The sequence below is a fragment of the Panthera uncia genome (genome assembly GCF_023721935.1).
Source record: "Panthera uncia isolate 11264 chromosome B3 unlocalized genomic scaffold, Puncia_PCG_1.0 HiC_scaffold_1, whole genome shotgun sequence".
In the NCBI taxonomy this organism is placed as follows: Eukaryota; Metazoa; Chordata; class Mammalia; order Carnivora; family Felidae; genus Panthera; species Panthera uncia.
This window is the reverse complement of record NW_026057582.1, coordinates 47,949,899-47,967,995: the sequence shown is the minus strand read 5'-3', so window position 1 is coordinate 47,967,995 and position 18,097 is coordinate 47,949,899. Positions and strand designations below refer to the sequence as shown.

At 34.1% G+C, this 18,097-nt stretch overlaps 1 protein-coding gene across 4 annotated transcripts in view; it reads right to left on the bottom strand.

Moving 5' to 3' along the window:
• MAP4K5 (mitogen-activated protein kinase kinase kinase kinase 5) overlaps positions 1-18,097 on the bottom strand; it is a 109,992-nt gene that overhangs the window by 47,844 nt on the left and 44,051 nt on the right. For 3 of the 4 annotated variants that reach the window (XM_049612803.1, XM_049612804.1, XM_049612806.1), the window contains 6 exons: positions 14,074-14,164; positions 13,500-13,564; positions 9,601-9,656; positions 4,402-4,449; positions 4,274-4,316; positions 3,394-3,466 (listed from right to left, as the gene is read on the bottom strand). In XM_049612803.1, the coding sequence (XP_049468760.1) occupies positions 3,394-3,466; positions 4,274-4,316; positions 4,402-4,449; positions 9,601-9,656; positions 13,500-13,564; positions 14,074-14,164 (376 nt within the window). Of the gene's footprint in view, positions 1-3,393; positions 3,467-4,273; positions 4,317-4,401; positions 4,450-9,600; positions 9,657-13,499; positions 13,565-14,073; positions 14,165-15,423; positions 15,509-18,097 lie in introns of those variants that run through there. The other variant, XM_049612805.1, reaches the window with a different exon arrangement.

Below are 18,097 nucleotides of genomic sequence, written 5' to 3'. Positions count from 1 at the left end.
TTTTTACAGGGTTACTTCAACAAACAAATCCAAGAACACTTGGTGGAAGTTTCAAACAATCCACCCTTATGAGCAAGTTGGAGCTTTGCAGAGGACTGTCCAGTGGGACAGAGCAGCCAAATATGCAGCAAAAGAGTGCATACAACACACTACAAAAACACTTTCTAAAGTGCAAGGCCCTGCACAGTGTATGATCCCTTTTTAATATAGTAGTACTTGCAGGTGTAGGACACATAACAAGCTATTAAAATACCTAAAAGACAGAAAACGAGCCAAAATGACAAAATGGAAGAATTCTCCTCAAAAGAAAATCCAGGAAGAAATGACAGCCAGAGAATTGCTCAAAACAGATATAAACAATATATCTGAACAAGAATTTAGAATAACAGTCATAAGACTAATAGCTGGGCTTGAAAAACGCATAGAAGACAGGAGAGACTCTATTGCTATAGAGATCAAAGACCTAAGAAATAGTCATGATGAATTAAGAAATGTTGTCAATGAGATGCAAAATAAACTAGATGCAGTGACAGTGAGAACAGAAGAAGCAGAAGAGAGAATAAATGAAACAGAAGATAGAATCATGGGAAATGATGAAGCTGAAAAAAAGAGGGAAAGGAAATTACTAGACCATGAGGGGAGAATTAGAGAGCTAAGCGATTCAATGAAACAAAATAATATCTGTAACAAAGGAATTCCAGAAGAAGAGAGAGAAAGGGGCAGAAGGTTTATTTGAACAAATTATAGCTGAGAACTTCCCTAATCTGGGGAAGGAAACAGGCATCCAAGTCCAAGAGGCACATAGAATTCCCTTCAGAGTCACTATAAACAGGTCAACACCATGGCCTATCATAGTGAAACTGGCAAAATACAAAGATAAGGAGAGAATTCTGAAAGCAGCTAGGGACAAACGGGCCTTCACCTACAAGGGTAGACACATGAGGGTAGTAGCAGACCTGTCCACTGAAACTTGGCAGGCCAGAAGGGAGTGGCAGGAAATATTCAACGTGCTGAATAGGAAAAATATGCAGCCAAGGATCCTTTATCCAGCAAGGCTGTCATTCAGAATAGAAGGGGAGATAAAGGCTTTCCCAAGACAGGGCAGGACTCAAGATAAACAGAGAAGACGAATATACTAGGGACCTAATAAAGAGTAACTGATATAGTCAGGGTACAAAAAACATAAATTTTGACTAGAGAAGACTGCTCACAGGGGAGGAAAGTCACAGAAAGAGACTGAGGAAGGAAACAGGCATGTGATAAAGGAAATTCTACAGGTAATCTAACTTAGTCATGTTTTCTTTTAACTTTTATTTAAGTGATATTTATTTTGTTTTTTTTTCCTGTTGTTAAAATTGATACGTGTTGACAAAGAGAATTTGGCCTACATGGAAGAAAACATGTCAAACATTATCCCACCCAAAGAGAGCCATTGTTTCACATATTTACATCCATAAATTTTATTCACACACATATCTTCTATAACATGGTATTACATTATGCTACTTTTAATCTTACTTGTTTCTTTTTTGAAAGTTTATTTGTGTGTGTGTGTGTGTGTGTGTGTGTGTGAGAGAGAGAGAGAGAGAGAGAGAGAGAGAGAGAGAGAGAGAAACACACACATACAAGCAAGGAAGGGGCAGAGAGAGGGGGAGAGAGAATCCCAAGCAGGCCCTGTGACATGGGGCTAGATCTCGCAAATTGCGAGATCATGACCTGAGCTAAAATCAAGAGTCCCTTGATGCCCCAGGTGCCCTAATCTTGCTTTTTTGAATAATAGTATATCATGAGCCTATCCATTGCCTATTCATCTTTTACAATAGGATTAAAAAAAATTTTTTTGGTTTATTTATTTATTTTGAGAGAGAAAGTGTGTGTGAGTGGGTAAGGGCAGAAAGAGAGGGGAGAGAGAATCCCAAGCAGGCCCTGCACTGTCCGTGCTGAGCCTGATGCAGGGCTCGAACTCAGGAACCATGAGATCATGACCTGAGCTGAGATCAAGAGTCAGATGCTTAACTGACTCGGCCACCCAGGTGCCCCTACAACAGGATTTTTAATATCAGCAATTTACTCCACTGATTTGCATAAACATACACAATTTCCTTAACTAATTCCTTTTGCATGTGCGTGCATACTTTCCCCTCAATCTTTAAAGTATTGTAATAAAGCTCTTCATATAATTTCTATGCCTCTCTGATAAATTACTACAAGTAGAATTAAGACTAAAGAATACAAGCACAGTTAAAGGTTTCTGGGAAAACATTATTGCCAAATTATCCTTCAAAATTATGCTATCAATTTCTACTTTCACTGTCAAATATTCAGTGATAGTAATAGGTTTACCCATGATTCCAAATATTTTCCAACTTGAAAGAAAATAATGGTGTTACTTATTTAATTTACATTTTTGGTCATTGTTAGGGGAAACAATTTTCATATTTTATGACATCTTCTATGTATTATTTTAATAACTCTGCTTCTAATGAAATACTTTATTAAGAACTTATACATTAAAGACATTAAAACCTAGTCTGTCATACATATTTTAGAGGATATTTCCTGACTTGTTACTTGCCTTTCACTTTTGTTCAAGCTGGTAGATATGCAGACATTTTAAATTTTCATGTAGTTAAATCTATCACTTTTACCCTTTAATGTTTTATGCTTTTGTACCAAGAAAGGCTTACTTAACTCTTAAAGCTGATAGTTACTAATAGTTCTTTTGGTTTCACTTTTATATTGAACTATTTCCATATACAATTTATTTTGGCATTAGATATGAGGTATGGAGTGACTTTAAATTTCTTTCCAAATAATATAGTATTCAAACACTATTTAAAAAAATCCAAGCTTTCTTACAAACTTTAAATGTTATCTTTTATAATTTCACTAAATTATTTTATATATTAAGGTTTATTACTAGGTTTTTTATTATATTTCAATTATCTGTCTTCATTGATGAAAGCAGCATTTTAGAAAGATCGTTTTGTCAGTACTTGGTAAGATGCATTAAAAGGAAGGTAGCTGATAAAGACTAATGGTAGGATGCATGAATTTTAAACAACCAGAAATTGAAATCCTATATTAGAATCAATACCAAAAGGGTAACAAAATGATAAGAGATCATAATAAAAGTCTTTCTTTTGAAAAATCTCATACCTATGAGTCTTCTTAATACAAAATCCCAGAGACAGTAGGAATTATTATTAGCACTTTAACTCAGGGAAAGCTGAACAATAAAAATGAGTATCAAAGTTCCCAATCAGAAGTATGATAGTATCAAGGAGCATGCAAATCTCCAGACTTGTATTATCACTTGTCTTACTAAGTATCAATGCAGATCACTAACTGTGAAGAAATGAAAATGCACAAAATTCAATCATAGTATCTTACCAGTAAGGGGTGCCAATGAAAGATTTTCTCTTTGCAATGGTAGCTGTTATTTTTGCAGCCACACCAAAGTCAGCTAGTAGGGAAAAAAATTGGACAAAAATTTTAGTTCTTTCAATAAAGTCAACAACATTTCTGAATTTCACCCTTAGGCATGACATTATTAATAATTCAGATAGTAATGCTAGGGAAATATATATAAATTGAATCCCGAAATCTCTTCTTGCTTGGTTTATAACATGCTCATTAAAGGAAAATCATTTTTTTGGCACTTTATTAGAATAAAACATACTTTATAAAGAACAAAGTTTAATAAAAAAATTTACTACAAGCATACTGAAGTTTAATTAAGGGGAAAAAAGGTAAAAAAAAAAAAAAATAAACCACCCATGTGGATGCCTTTTATTCTAACACAACTAGGGTAGTATTTTGGTGCTATTAAAAAAGCCTTTTTCTCTACAAATACTTTTTTATTGTTGTTTCACATGGTTATAAAAAACTGATTATACGTATAGTTCATTTTTGTCATTTAAGTAACACCTCAGGGATTCTACTCTTATTCTCCTTAACTGTTAATTCTGATGACTGAATAATGTTCCATAAGTGGATTTATTACAGTTTTAACAGTTTCCCTATTGCTAGTCCTATGTTTGTACTTCTTTCTATATAAACAGTGTATAATCAATACTCCTCTGAATATAGATTTTTTTTTATCTTTAGGATTAAGTTCCTTTAAACAGAGTCTCAGGAGTAAAATTACTGGATCAAAACTTGAACATTATTGTGGTTCTTCATATGAATATTAAACTTGTATAATGTTCATTCTCATTTAAAATTTTATTAAAATTTTTAGGAAAAATGTGAGAGACTTGAAATAACATACCTAATTTTACATCACCATGATCTGTCAATAAAATATTTGCACCCTAAAACAAAAATACAAATAATATTAAATTAGTATCACAAAATTCCTTCAAAAATTATCTATTTAAGTATATTAAATGAACTTACTTTGATATCTCTATGCATTTTGCCTTTAGTATGCAAATAGGCAAGACCCTGAAGTTTAAAAAAAAAAAAAAGTATGCATTAGTAAAGCTGCAAACTTAATGCCTACATTTTCTATTTAAATTCTCACTGAATAAGAAAAACTAAATGTCTTCTTCAGAGGCGGAGGAAAAATCTAGAAGAGTTTTTTACTAATCAGTTTCTTTTTACTGTATTTTAAGATTTCGAATTCATTTTACAACACCACCACCACCACAATCAAGATAAGGAACATATCCATCACTCCAAAGTCCCTCCTACACACAAATACTGATAGACCTTCTATTACTACAGATTTAAATTTTCCAGACTTTTACATAAACTGAATTTCACAGTATATTCTTTTTTTGCCTGGTCTCTTTCATTCACAATAATTAATTTGAGATTCCTTGTTAATGCAGGTATCAATAGTTCATTTTTATTATTTCCATTGTACAGATATACAAGAATTTGTTTACACACCCATCTGTTGATAGACATTTGGATGGTTGGGTTGTTTAAAGCATTCGGCTATTATAAGTAAAGTTGCTCTTAAGGTTCATATAAAAGTACTAGTATGACTTTTTCCTTCCAGGTACCTAGGAGTGTAATGGCTGAATTGTATGGTGCTAATAAATTTAAACTTTTAGGCAACTGCCAAACTGTTTTCCAAAGCAGCTGTACCATTTTATATTGAAACCAGCAGTGTATGAGAGTTCCAGTTAATCCATATTCTCATCAATCTTCTTAAGGTCAGTCTTTAATTTTGGCCATTCTTTGGTGAAGTGTCTGTTCAAATATTTTGTCCATTTGTTTATTAGGCTCTCATTTTTTTTATTACTGAATTTTGAGAGTTCTTTATGGACTCTGGATACAAGTTCTTGATCAGATATATACTTTGCAAGTACCTTCTTCTAGTCTGCAGTTTCTCTTCATTCTCTTAAGTGTCTCTAGAAAGATGGAAGTTTTTCATCTTGATAAAGTCTAATTTACCAAGTTTTTCATTCAAACTTTTGTGTTATGTCCAAAAGTGCTTTGCTTAATTCAAGACTGCAAAATTCTCTTCTGTTTCCTTCTAGAAGTTCTAGTTCTAGGGTTTATATTTAGGTCTGTGATTACTTTTGGGTTTTTACATATGATATGAAGTATGACTTAAGGTTCATTTGTTGGCATAGGGATGTCCAATTATTCCAATACTATTTATTGAAAAGTCTATACTTTTTTCACAGATTTGTCTTTTCGATTTTGTTAAAAATCAGCCATCCATATAGGATTTACTTCTGGTCCTTCTGTTCCATTGAGGTACTTATTTACTCTTATACCTATACCATTATGTTTTGATTACTATAGTTTCATAAGTCTTTTTTTTAATTTTTATTTTAGGGAGAGAGAACATGAGCAGGGGAGAGGGACAGTAGGAGAAAGAGAGAATCTTAAGCAGGTTCCATGCTCAGTGTGGAGCCCGACACAGGGCTTGATCCCACATCCCTGGGATCATGACCTGAGTGGAAATCAAGAGTCAGATGCTCAACTGACTAAGATAGCCAAGAGCCTCAGGACTGCACTGAATCTATGGGTCAACCTGGGGAGAACTGACATCTTAACTACTGTGAGTCTCCACATCCATGAATATGTTATAGTTCTCCATTTACTTAGGTCTTAATTTTTCTTAGCAGTTTCAGTTTTTAGTATGCAGGGGTTTATGTATCTTTTGTCACATACACTCCCTTAAGAATGTCATATTTTTGTTAACGTTAGTATTATTTTTTAAAGTTCTGAATGTAGTCAGTGTATAGAAATCCAATTGATCTTGTACATGCATCTTGAATCCTGCAAGCTTTCTAGCCTCACTTATTAGTTCTAGAAGCTACTTTGTAGATTCTATTCCATTTTTTACACACATGATTGTGTGGTCTGTGAATAAAGACAGTTTTACTTCTTACTTTCTAATCTGGATGTCTTTTATTTCATTTTTGTCTTACTGCACTAACTGAAACCTCTAATACAATGTTGAAAAGAAGGAGAGCAGGCATCTTTGCACTGTTTGATCTTGGTGGGAAAGCATCTAGTCCTTTACCATTTAAGTATGATTTAGTTGTAGGTTTTTCATAGGTGTTCTTTATCACGTTGAACAAGTTCCTTTCTGTTCCTAGTATGCTCAGAATCTTTATCAGGAACAAATGCTGGATTTTGCCAAATGTTTTTTCCATGTCTATTTAAGATGACCATGTGGTTTTCTCATTCTGTTTGCTACTATGGTTAATTACTTGAAGTGATTTTTGAATGCTAAATCATAGTTGCACTTTAGGATAAACCTTACTTGATGATGTGTTATCTTTTAAAATATATTGTTGGATTACCTTTGCTAATCTTTTATTTTCCTTTTAAAGTTTTGCATCTGTGTTTATGAAGGATATTATTAGTTTGTAGTTTTGTTCTCTTGCAGTATTATCTGGTTTTGGTTTTGGAGCAATGGTGGCCCATAAAATGATTTGGGAGGTATTCTCTACTCTTCAATTTTCTTTTCTTTAAAATTTTTTTAACATTTATTCATTTTTGAGAGGCAGAGCACAAGTGAGGGGGGGGGGCAGAGAGAGAGGGAGACACAGAATCTGAAGCAGGCTCCAGGCTCTGAACTGTCAGCAAAGATACCGATGTGGGGCTCGAACCCACAAACCATGAGATCATGACCTGAGCTGAAGTCGGACGCTCAACCAACTGAGCCACCCAGGCACCCTTTACTCTTCAATTTTCTAGAAGAGTTTGTGTAGAATTGGCATTATTTCTTCCTTAAATGTTTGGTAGAATTTATCCATCCACATTATCTGACTTGGAGTTTTCTTTGTGGGAATATATACAGAATTATTCAGTTGATTTCTCTCAAGGAAATTGTTCATATTTTCCAAGTTGTAGGCCTTATTGACAGAAAGCTATTCATAATGTTCTCTGGGAACTGACTATCCTTTTCTTTAAAAATTTATAGATTCTGTTGTAGTATCTTTATATTCAGTCCTAACACTGGTAACTGTGTTTTCTCTTAGAGGTTTATCAATTTTAGTGATCTCAAAGGGTCAGATTTTGGTTTTATTGATTTTCTCATTTTTCTGCTATTTCATTGATTTCCACTCTGATCTTTATTATTTCCTTCCTCTGCCTACTTTGGATTTAATTTGCTCATTTTTTTTAAAATTTCTTAAGATGGAGGCTGAAGATACTGATTTCAGACCTTTTTTTCTTTCTAATAGAGATGTTCAGTGCTATGAACTTCCTTCTAAGTATTGCCTTAGTAACACCCCAAAATTTTGATGTGTTGTTTTCATTTCATTTGGTTCAAAATACTTTTTAGTTTCTCTTCTGATTTCTTCTTTGACTCATGGGTTACTTAACTTAGTTTAGTGCTTTAGTTTCCACATATTTGGAGATATTCCAGAAATATTTCTGTTGACTTTTAATTTAATTGCAGTGTGGTCAGAGAATATACTTTGTATGACTTAAATCCTATACAATGTATTGAAACATATTTTATCACCCCAAATATGGTCTATCTTATAAATGCTCTATGCCCACTTGAAAAGCATATGTATCACACTACTGGTCAGACTAAAATGTCAGTTAGGTCAAGCTGTTTGGTTGTACTGTTCAAGTCTTCTGCATCCTTACTGATTTTCTGCCTATTTGCTCTTCAAAATTATTGTGGGAGGGGTATAGGTGACTATAACTGTGGATTTGTCTATTTTCCTGGAAGTTCTATCAGTTTTTGCTCATTTATTTTGAAGCTGTGTTATCAGTGGCTTAGACATTTAGGGTTGTTATGCTTTTTATGAAGTGGCCTTAAAGAGGTAATAGTCTTTGCTCTGAAATCTACTTTGTCTGATATTAATATGGCCACTTCAGCTTTCTTTTCAATAGTATGATGTATGGTTTTCTTTTCTTTTACTTCTGACCTATTTGTGTTTTTATAAAAGCACATTTCTTACAGGCAGCATCTAGTGGGGTTTTACTTTTTTCCATTCTGACAATCTCTGCCCTTTTTATTTTTTTTAAAAACTTTATTTAATAAAAATTTTATATATTAAGGTGTACAACATGATTTGATACACATATACATAGTGAAATGATTATTTGAATCAAGCTAGTTAACATATCATCTCTTCATAGTTACTATGTTTTTTTTATAACAAGAGCACCTGAAATTTACTCTCTTAACATATTTCCAATATTCAATACAGCATTAACTGTAGTTATCATGCTATATACATTAATAATCAGTCAATCTATATGACTGTAATTTTATACTCTGACCAACATCTCCTCATTTCTACCCCCGGGCCTCAAACTCTGGTAACCATCATTCCACTTTCTGCATCTACGACTTCAACTGTTTTAGATTCTACATATAAGTGACTCATGCAGTATTTTGTCTTTATGTCCCTGGCTTATTTTACTTAGTATAATGTCCTCCAGCTTCAAATATGTTGTCACAAATGACAGGATTTCCTTCCTTTTTATGATTGAATAATATTCCACTATATGTTACTTAAAAAAAGCAATGAACTTCGGAAATTAAAACACAAAGAAAAACAATCTGTAATTCTCTGCTATGAGTATCTGATTAGTTTTGTATTTTATGTGAACACAAAAAAGTACATTTCCATGTTATGGGAATACTACAGAAATATACATATATATATTGGACAAATTCACTTTCATATATTTCATATATACATACATATACTGGCAAAATTTACTTTCATGTGTTTCATATGTTTCATATATTTAACATTCAGATTTGACACGGTATGCTATGCCTTCTAAAGCATGAGGAAAGCAATACTTAGAAATGACTAGTTTTCTCTTAAATCAAGTCAATCTCCCAGTTTCTAAAATACAGAAGAAAAACATATAGAACACCAAATTCATTTCTAAACAAATTACACAATCTAGGAAATGTAGGGATAGAAGCATCAATTAACAATTTGAGTTATAAATTACCAAAATAAAAAATGTAATCACAAATTAATTCCTAATTTAACATGCCTTAAAAGATATGAACAAAATTACTACTTGCTGATCTTCTAAATGAGGAGCCCATTTTCTCTTTTCTTTTTTTGGGGGATTATCATTTTGCAGTTTTCAACTGTGAAACTAAAACTGCCTTTCTATCCACATAAGCAAATGTAGTACCTGTAAAGTTTCTCTGCATACATAGGCTATCTGCAGTTCTGATAATGGCCCAGTAACTAGGAAAAAAGAGAGATCACATAGTTACACATGTCAATAACACATTACAAACAGTCTATCTTAAAAATGACAGGGGTGCCTGGGTGGCTCAGTCGGTTAAGCGGCCAACTTCGGCTCAGGTCATGATCTCGCGGTCCGTGAGTTCGAGTCCCGCGTCGGGCTCTGTGCTGACAGCTCAGAGCCTGGAGCCTGTTTCAGATTCTGTGTCTCCCTCTCTCTGACCCTCCCCCATTCATGCTCTGTCTCTCTCTGTCTCAAAAATAAATAAACGTTAAAAAAAATGAAAAAAAAAATGACAAACTATTGGGGCGCCTGGGTGGCTCACTTGGTTCACTGTTCGACTCTTGATTTTCAGCTCATGATCTCAGTGTTTGTAGGATCAAGCCCCATGTTGGGCTCTGTGCTGACAGCGCAGAGCCTGCTTGGGATTCTATCTCCCTTTCTCTCTGTCCTTTCCCCCACTGACGCTATCTTTGTCTCCCTCAAAAATAAACAAGTAATCTTTAAAAAAATGACAAAGTATTAACAAAACTTCTATGTATATAATTGGATGGCTTCTCACCATGAACACACATTATTCTTATAATCAGGAAACAAAACAAAAGGAAAGTTGAGAACCTTAAAATGTACTTTAAAAACAGAAGATTTACTCCATAACGACTTTGGTCTGTGAAAATATAAGCATTCATTACTTGCAAAGTGTAGTAGTAGGCACCATAGGACAGTCTATATAAAACAACAGACATGATCTTAATCCTGAAAAATTTCTCTAAAATAAAACCAAGAAAAGAAATAAACATATGTAATTAATTATTGTTATATAGAGTGGAGAACCATAAGAGATCAATTGTTGAAATATACCAAGAGGAATCATATACATAAAGATCAAGATATTACTTTAGTATAATCCTTTCCTATATTTTTCAAACAGGAAGGCTTGATCCAGTACCTTATCTAAGAATTTAAAAAGCAACCAGGTTACTTCTGACAACCAGATCTCTATTACAAAATATAAGATCTTTCTGTAAGTACCTAACCAGACACTTCAGAATTATGCCTTCCAATACCATGAGAGAATATCTGAAATCTGGTGTTTGCTGACAGTGAAACCAAATCAGGTACTTACACATAATCGTTCCTCAAGAGAGATATTTTACTGTATTATTTTAATCACTGGCTCTCTACATCTACTCAGGAACATAAAATTTTGATTCCTAGTAACTTGATGGAATAGTAATAAAAGAAGGGAAGGCATCATCTTATTAACAGTTTATTTTAAGTATATATGTTCTTGATTTCTACTGCTACCTAGTATACGATATACAGGGATGGACACTTCTTAGATTCAATTTAACTAAAAAAATATCAGGTTTAGTAATGAAAAGTAGAAATATCAAGAAGTAAGATTAATGTCTTAAATTATTCATTAAGTTTAAAAGGGGAAGTAGTAAAAACAATGCCAGCTATATAGGTTTATTTATCCATATTCTTGAGTTCTTGTTCTGTCAGTGTGAATAAAAATGATAATCATTATATAAAAACTTTTCATATAAATGATAATTCTTCCTAAAATCACAAAAAAGAATTTTAAATTGAGTGGCACAGAGTTGTTTTCTACCAATAATTCTTTTTTTTTTCATTTATTTATTTTTGAGAGACAGAGGGAGACAGAGCGCAGGTGGGAGAGGGACAGAGAGAGAAGGAGAGGCAGAATCTGAAGCAGGCTCTAGGCTCTGAGCTGTCAGCACAGAGCCCAATGCAGGGCTCGAACCCACAAACTGTGAGATCATGACCTAAGCGGAAGTCGGATGCTCAACCGACTGAGCCACCCAGGTGCCCGTACCAATAATTCTTTTAAATCAGACACATGGTAAAATAAGAGAACAATAATTGTAGCATGATATAATACATAAGAAAATGACTAGTGTGTAAAAAAATGGATTTGTTCTTGTTTTAAAAACTCTGTAATATTTTATATAAGTGTAATATGTATGTGGTGCTAAAAATTATTTTAAATAAAAAGTATCCAGACTTTAGACATCAATCACAACTATTTTTTTTTTGGTCATGGGTTATTTGTTGTGACAGAATTAGGTAATTATTATATTTATTAATTTATAATTAAATAATACATCAGTACATTTTCATTATAATTCAAAATTTTACTTAGGAGTCCCATTTCTCCCCTAGAAGTAATGACTTACCAATTTGGGACACATCTTTTCATTTTGTTGTGCATTAACATTCATATGTAATGTGAATATAAAAAATTATATTTTTAAATGTCTAAATGTTATCAGTTCTGCTATACATATTTTTTCATGATCTAGTTTTTCCATTTAAAAAGAGGCCTTGGGGAGATACAGCTAGTGGATATAAACGGAGCTACTTTACCTTTTTAAATGCTTCACAGTATTCCATATTGTAGGTGCAACATAGTTTATTTAATCATTGCTCTACTAATTTTTTAATTATTATTATTATTATTTTTTATTTAGAAAACAGGGAGGGGCAGAAGGAGAGGGAGAGAGAGAATCTTAAGCAGGCTCCACACTCAGTACAGAGCCCAATGCGGGACCCAGTCTTGCAACTTTAAGATCATAATCTGAGCCAAAATCAAGGGGTGGACACTCAACCCACTGAGTCACCCCAATTGACTGATATTTTAACAATCTGAGCTCTACAAGCTACAAATTATTTAAATATTATTTCCACCTGAAATTATTTAAATTATTTAAATATTATTTCCACCTGAAGCACTTATTTTTACATCTACTATGGTGGCATTTGTTAACTGGATGACTGAAATTTGATAAGGCTGTCATATAAAGCTTTTAGCATAGAAATGTTTGAAAATATTTCAGATAATTCTTAATAAACTATACAGTACAAAGTTGCAATGGGAGTTTTACTATTCCATATTTAGTTAAATAAAGAAAATAGAAATTGTTTTATAAGGATCTGTGTTTAGTCTCATTAACTAAAACATCAGGAAACTGTCAAAAACAAAACAAATTGGAAGCTAAATTGTAGAGCCAAAACAAAGACTATTTCTAAATGGTATTATGGGTAATATCTAATTCAACTCAGAAAACTGCCTAAATTAACAGAATGTTCAATAAAATACTTCAAGTTTTTGAAAATATATTTTTTCAATATTTTTAAAAAGTTTATTCCTTTATTATTTCTGAGAGAGAGAGAGCGCACACGCACAAGTGGGGGAGGGCCACAGAGAGGGAGACACAGAATCCAAAGCAGGCTCCAGGTTCTGAGCTGTCAGCACAGAGCCCTAAGCAGGGCTCGAACTCATGAACCATGAGATCATGACCTGAGCCGAGGTTAGACACTTAACCAGCTAAGCCACCCAGGTGCCCTGAAAATTATACATTTTTAATACAAAAATACATCAACAACTAAACCTAGTTGTTTGCTTAGTTAGGTTAAGTGATTTCTAAGATAGATATACAATTTCTTTTATGTGAGAGTTAACCTTTGTAATTCAATTCTTATTTACAAAAATTGAGGCAGTTTCAAATATAGATAAAATACTTCCCTAGACACACATAAGATTTCCTAGAGACTATATCTAAAAAGCAAAATTTGGACTGTATAAGAACTTCTGGATTTCTCAGATGAGGTTTCAGAAAATTTACTAAAAAACCAAAATAAATAAATAAATAAATAAAGTTTAGATTTCTTTTATGCAATACTGCAGGAGCAGAACAGAACAATGTAAAAACAGTATATGTACCCATCAACATCCCTGGTTAACTAGAAATGTAAAACAACAATCATTAAACTCAAAAGTTTGTTTTTAAAATGTAAAGTCAAATGAACAGTACCATGGTAAATATCTTGAAGTGATCCGCCACCACAGTATTCCATACAAATCCACAGTTTTTCTCGACTAATAAGAGAAAGAAAATTATATTAGCTAGTAATTCTCAATCACTGAAATACCCTTACAATAAATTATATTAAAAAAAAAAAAAAAGAAAGAAAAGAAAAGAAAGAAATACCCTGAAGGCTTTCACTCTTCAGCACACCAAGGTTTAGAATGGATTACAGGGTGGAACAGGAAACTGCCCTGGCAGTCTCTCTTCCAGATTCAGAAGAGCAGAGTAACTTCAGTTTTGCTCCCATCTTAAATGGTTTAGAATAAGTTTTATGCGATAAAACACTTGTAATCATTCATAATATTTATTGTCAGATAAGGTATAAATGCATAAATGGAGATGTCATTATTAATGTAACGGGGGAGACTACAAGAAAACCTGAGAAATTTTAGAACTTCAGACAATATAACTTTAAAATTTTATATGTATAATAGCATTTACATGAAAGGCAGGGAGAGTGGTAGTAAAGAAGTGCAAAATTCAAGAAGAGCAGATGTTGTTGTTGTTGTTGTTTTTTTACCTGAGATAGCTCCCAAAGTAGGCAACAATGTTGCAATGTTTACATTCTTTAACCATAAATATTTCTTGTTGAATCAAAGAAAAATCATCTCCTGAAAAACAAAATGATAAAACTTAGTAACAAAGTTACGTTTTGAGTCATATACGGGGGAAAAAAGAAAACTTTACAGTAAATGTTAGAGATGAGGAATTAGATACTCAATATAAGGGAATATAAACTGGGAATATAAACTGCTACATTCTTTCTAAAGAAGCAGAAGCCTTAAAAATACACAAAATCTTCGAACTCATAATTTCACTTTAAAAAATTTTTTTCTGAAGGAGATGTGCACAGAGATAAATGTTTTCTACAATGTGACTTAATAATGGAAGAATGAGTAAATAATTTATGGCACAGTTATACATATAATGCAGTTAAAACATGTTTTGATATGAAAATATGTTCATGCTATGTTAAAAAAGGGGTATTTTATATACATTATATAAATACATATGTATAAAGAAAGAAATATCTTAAAAAACTTACACAATGTTTATGTCCAGGCGGTAAAATTAAAAGTAATTTTGCTCTGCTTGACTTATCACTTACCATATTTTCTAGTTCATACCACGAAATGGCAAGATTTCATTCTTTTTTTGTTGTTGTCTTTTGTTTTTAGTGTTTATTTATTTTGAGAGAGAGAGAGAGCATGCGAGCAGGGTAGGGTCAGAGAGACAGAGAGACAGAGAGACAGAGAGAGAGAGAGAGAGAGAAAGAGAGAGAGAGAATCCCAAGCAGGTTCTGTGCTGTCAGCACAGAGTCCAACACAGGGCTTGATCCCAAGAACCATGAGATCAAGACCTGAGCCAAAATCAAGAGTCGGACACTTAACAACTGAGCCACCCAGGTGCCCAAGATTTCATTCTTTTTGATGGTTAAGTAATATTCCGTTGTATATATACCACATTTTCTTTATCCATTCATCAGCTGGGCTCTTTCCATAGTTTGGCTATTGTTGATAATGCTGCTATAAACATTGGGGTGAATGTACCCCTTCGAGCCTGTATTTTTTTTACTTCACTGACACGCAGAATTTAAGAAACAAAACAGATGTACATATGGGGAGTTGAGGGGGAAGGAGAGGAGAGGGAAACAAACCACAAGAGACTCTTAACAATAGAGAACTGAAGGTTGATGGAGGGAGGTGGGTGGGAGATGGGCTAGATGGGTGATGGGTATTAAGGAGAGCACTTGTGACGAGCACTAGGCGTTGTATGGAAGTGGTGAATCAGTGAATTCTGCTCCTGAAACCAATACTGCATTGCATGTTAACTAAAATTTAAATTAAAAAAAAAAAAAAAGTAGGGGCACCTGGGTGGTTCAATTGGTTAAGCGTCTTGACTTCAGCTCAGGTCATGATCTTGCAGTTGGTGAGTGTGAGCCCCACATCAGCGTCTGCTGTCAGCACAGAGCCCACTTTGGATTCTCTGTCCCCCACTCTCACCCCTCCCCCGCTCACGAGCTCTCTAAAAAATAAACATTAAAAAAAAGTAATTTTGCTTTCTTCTTATTCATATTTGCCAGTTTATCACAAACTTGTTTGCCAATTTATCATGTTTATCACAAATTTATCACTTTATTCATGTTTGCCAATTTATCACACTCTTGTTTGAGTTATACAGGAAAAGTTAACAAAATGAAATACTTGTTAGGAATGCCTGGGTGGCTCAGTTGGTTAAGCATCTTAGTTTGGCTCAGGTCATGACCTCTCAGTGAGTTCAAGCCCCACATCCGGCTCTGTGCTAAGAGCTCAGGGCCTGGAGCCTGCTTCATATTCTGTCTCCCTCTCTCTCTGCCCCTTCCCGGCTAGTGGTCTCTCTCTCTCACTTGCTCTGTCTCTCAAAATAATAAACATTAAAAAAAAATTTTTTTTAAATGAAATACAGGTTAGATATGGGAATTTCATAATTATTATGGGAACACCACCTAAAATGGTATTGTCACCATACCATCAAACTTCATTTTGTACAGTAGTCTTTTTTTTTTCAAGTTTTTATCTTAATTCTAGTTAACATACAGCATTATGTTAGTTTCAGGTATACAACACAGTGATTGAACAATTCTGTACACAGGTATACAATATAGTGATTCAACAATTCTATACATTACTCACTGCTCATCATGATAACTGTGCTCTTAATCCCTTTCACCTATGTCACCCACCTCCCCTCTGGTAACCATCAGTTTGTCTCTATAGTTAAGTCTGTTTTTTTTGTTTCTTTGTTCATTTATTTCTTAAATTCCAGATATGAGTGAAATTATATGGTATTTGTCTTTCTCTGACTTATTTCACTTAGCATTGTACCCTCTAGATCCATCCATGTTGTTGTAAAAGGCAAGATTTCACTCTAAAACAAAAACAAAAACAAAAACAAAACACCCTATTTCATAATCATCTGCCAGTAGAAGGGGCTTAATGGAGATAATCTAAAACAGATGATGATCTGTGTTTCCCATTATCAATTTATGTAGAAGTAGGGAGTAAAGCCTGCAAATTACAGTAAAAAGCCTGCTCACCAAGGTGCACAGACTGTCTTTGTCTGCTCCTGGGCACCAGAATATTGTTTCTCCTTGTATCTCACTCCTCTACTTGTGCCTTTTCCATTACAGCATTAAAACATTCTTTACACATGCTAATCTCCAACAAGCAGGCTAGATTCTAGTTTATCCTTCACTTTATTAGGAAGCTCTGAATGACACATGAAAGAAGAGTAAAGAATCACCTAACTTTGTTAATACATACTACTCTTTGGATTTCAGTCTACTCGTTTTTTTGTTTTTTTTTTTTTTAACGTTTATTTTTGAGAGAGAGAGAGAGAGAGAGAGTGTGTGAGCAGGCTAGGAGCAGAGAGAGAAAGGGAAACACAGAATCTGAAGTAGGCTCCAGGCTCCGAGCTGTCAGCACAGAGGCTAATGCAGGGCTTGAACTCACAAACTGTGAGATCATGACCTGAGCCGAAGTTGGACGCTTAACTGAGCCACCCAGGTGCCCCTCAGTCTACTCACTTTTAAATGTGCACAGAAGTCATATGTGAACTGTGCTGAAAATGCTTCAGTTAAGTCTGGAATTTAGAACAGATTTTCTCACAGGAGTAACTTCACAAATGATGCCTTTCTTTTTTTTTTTTTTTTTTTTTTTTTTTTTATAAAATTTTAAACAGAATATGTTTCATCTCAGTAGCCTAAACATGCTCATGATTTTATTTATCTTTTTATTTTTAAATGTTTTTCTTTCTTTATTATTTTTGAGAGTGCAAATGGGTGCTGGACAGAGAGAGAGAGGGTGACAGGATTGAAGCAGGCTCTGTGCTGACAGCAGCGAGCCCGATGTAGGGCTTGAACTCATGAACTTCGAGACCATGACCTGAGCTGAAGTCAGACGCTCAACGGAGCCACCCAGGGGCCTAGGTGCCCCTCTTATGATCATTTTAAACCATATTTGTACCATTTTTCAGAACACACAAAATTGCATATGGGCAATTTCCACTGCCTGTGCCCCTGGAAGGGAGCAGAGCCACAGATAATATAAAGGTTTTTTTTCCAGGGGTGCCTGGGTGCCTCAGTCAGTTGGGTTATATATAGCTCAGGTCATGATCTCGCGGTCTGTGAGTTCAAGCCCTGCATCAGGCTCTGTGCTGACAGCTCAGAGCCTGGAGCCTGCTTCTGATTCTGTGTCTCCCTCTCTCTCTGCCCCTTCCCGGTTTGCTCTCTGTCTCTCCCTCTCTCTCTCAAAAATGACAAACATTAAAAAAATTTGTTTTTTTCCAGTGAAGTCCTTTTATTTTTTTAATTTTAATTATTTTTAATTTATATCCTAGTTAGCATATAGTACTATAATCAGTGATTCATCCCCTATATATAACACCCAGTATGATGCCTAACTTCTTAATGGTGTCTAAATTCTTAAACTGACTTATAAAAGGCAATAATATGGCTGAACTAATACTAATAATAAACCACTATTTCCTGGGGAAATTTAGGTGAG